We start from the raw sequence: 2,500 nt of genomic DNA, 5'->3' as shown, positions 1-2,500 counted from the left end.
AATATTGTGATGAAGGTGAGCAGGAAGGGGTTTCAGTTTTTTTTTTCTTTTTAAAGGGTTATTTTCTTTAGGCGTTCTTTTACAGGGTGTTCCATAAGTTTAAGTTCCTCCCGTGCAGTGAAGGGCCGTATTTTCAAATGTGTCAGCGGTTTTCCTGTATTTATTTGTTTATTCATTTATCTATTTCAACTGTGGTGGATTTTTTTTTTTTTTTTTTTTTTTAGCTGTTTTTTTTCCACGAGTTCTTATACAGGATGTCCCATAATTTCAACCATACCATACCATACCATACCATACCTTACGTACATATCTCATACTCACTCAATTTAACATCCATTACAAACATTAAAAAAAGAAAAAAAAAACTCATATTTACACGTTTTTTTTAGGAAGCAACTCTGGTCTTTAGTGTTCGTGCTGCTAACGAAACCTGATGCGTGGACTGTATTTGATAAGTAAGGATGATGAATAAGACCAGAAGGTGTACTGAGGCAGTGATCATACAATTAGATGTAGCAGAGATGGAGTTACCAGCAAAAATGAGGAATAAGATCAGGTGTATGGGAGACAGGAACCATAGAATCATATTTAGTAAAGAGGCAGTTACGAGCAGGGATGAGGAACCAGGTAGTGTGTATGGGGAACAGTAAACATAGGTACACTAAGGACAAGAACAACAGTGAACAGAAATGAGAAAGGCGTTTTAATGTACGATTCCTCTCACAACGTATTAGTGTACCTCAATATTCACCTAAGTCCTGTCTCATACACCCATCTGTAAACAGTATATACGTAGTGTCAGCTGTAAACACACTGCAACCACAGGCCACAAATCCACTCGTTTTCAGCCTTGCACCTTTTCATTTTCCCGATACAAAGACTACAGGCGAGACAGCTTAACCCGGGGCGACACGAGGAGGGAAAGACACGAGAAGGAACAGGAAGAGGAGGAAGAGAAAGGTTTGATATGCGTTATCTCACATGTTTTGCTGATTTTTCTAGGCTTATTTTAATTTTTTTTTTTTAGTTTTATTTGCTATATGTCACTTGTGGGTGGCAGGACAAGGTGTGTGTTTGTGTGTGTGTGTGTGTGTGTGTGTGTGTGTGTGAGCCAGCCAAGGAAACAAGCACTAGAGCAACAACAACAACACACACACACATTACGTACTTAACATCAATGCAAGCAGCTACACACACACACACACACACACACACACACACACACACACACACACATCGTAAAACCCTCCAAACACAGTCCTTCAATAACCACAGCACTGGCAACCTTGCTGTGCCTCCCCCATTCATCGTGGAAGTCAGACGCTGCAGTGGCGGCAAGGCAGCTGTGACCGGGGCCATTTGGTCACGGAACACGCGCACAACACCACAAGGCTGAACACAACAAGCATTCCAGCGTGGAGAGAATCCTTAGGGGCCTTCTGGGGAGCTGTGGTGCGGGGAGGGGAGGGCGGCGAGGCGGTAGCGGTGTTTGGTAACTATGATTTCGGGACTGGAGGTACAGGGAGGCTGGGAAGGCCGGGAGCGGTGGGGAGGATGGGGGACAGGTGGTAGCGGCGGGAGTCACCAGTGTTCTTCAGTCTGTTCCCAGTGTTGATCGAATGGTCGTGGCGTAAGGATGCGCGCCGCTCGTCCGATGGTTCCCTGAATTAGTAGCGTTGGCAGTGCGTTATGGGGAGTGGGTTAGAGTGTGGATAACCTCTTGTACACTGCAGCAACATGCCCCACGGATCCTGGAGCTTCACGCCGCCCGCCCGCCGCAGATTTGAGCGGGTAAGTGGGGAAGCTAGTGTGTGTGTGTGTGTGTGTGTGGAGGGAGTTTTGGAGTTCGCTATGGGTGGGAGTGAGGGAGGGTGGGAAGAGAGACAGAGAGAGAGAGAGGGAGAGGGAGGGCGGGAAAGAGACGGGGAGCTTCACCCTCTTGTTGGATGGAACGGCACACACACACACACACACATACACACGCACTGAAACAAGGGGGTGGTGAGGTGTGAGTGAGGTGTGGTGGGTGTGGTGGGGAAGGATAAGAGGAGGGGGGACTGCATGCCAAGCCGGGTGGGGTACTGGTGGGGGGTATACTGGGCTGCGGGTACTGCCTCCTCCTCCTCCTCCACGTAAGGTCTTCAATGTTTACTTTGTTGATGGGTAACGGTATGTGTGTGTGTTTGTGTGTGTGTGTGAAGGATATTAGCGGAAGGGAGGACGTGGTGGTGTTGGTGGTGGCGGCAGGAGCAGCAGTGATCCGTAGCGGGGAGTCCTGCGTGTGTGTGTGTGTGTGTGTGTGTGAAAAAGTCAGACGCAATTAGATAAAGTAACGGTGGCATTCAGTCATTTATCGTTACTAGTTATGTACTGCGTAGAGCTGAGTACACACACACACACACACACACACACACACACACACACACACACACACACACACAATGATAACAACGCTCATTACACTCACAAATCTGACAAACAAACACAAACAAACACGGAA

The 2,500-nt window shown here is 47.4% G+C and overlaps 1 protein-coding gene across 2 annotated transcripts in view; it reads left to right on the top strand.

Moving 5' to 3' along the window:
* LOC135089427 (microtubule-associated serine/threonine-protein kinase 3-like) overlaps positions 1–2,500 on the top strand; it is a 271,594-nt gene that overhangs the window by 10,874 nt on the left and 258,220 nt on the right. The window contains exon 1 of one of the 2 annotated variants that reach the window (XM_063984985.1): positions 1,608–1,791. The exons of the other annotated variant lie outside the window; for it this stretch is intronic. Coding sequence (XP_063841055.1) covers positions 1,738–1,791 — 54 coding nt within the window. The 5' untranslated portion in view covers positions 1,608–1,737. Of the gene's footprint in view, positions 1–1,607; positions 1,792–2,500 lie in introns of those variants that run through there. 2 annotated transcript variants of the gene reach the window in all.

This window comes from Scylla paramamosain, chromosome 33 (assembly GCF_035594125.1).
Source record: "Scylla paramamosain isolate STU-SP2022 chromosome 33, ASM3559412v1, whole genome shotgun sequence".
Classification (NCBI taxonomy): Eukaryota; Metazoa; Arthropoda; class Malacostraca; order Decapoda; family Portunidae; genus Scylla; species Scylla paramamosain.
The sequence above is the reverse complement of the archived record's forward strand: the minus strand, read 5'-3'. Positions and strand labels throughout refer to the sequence as shown.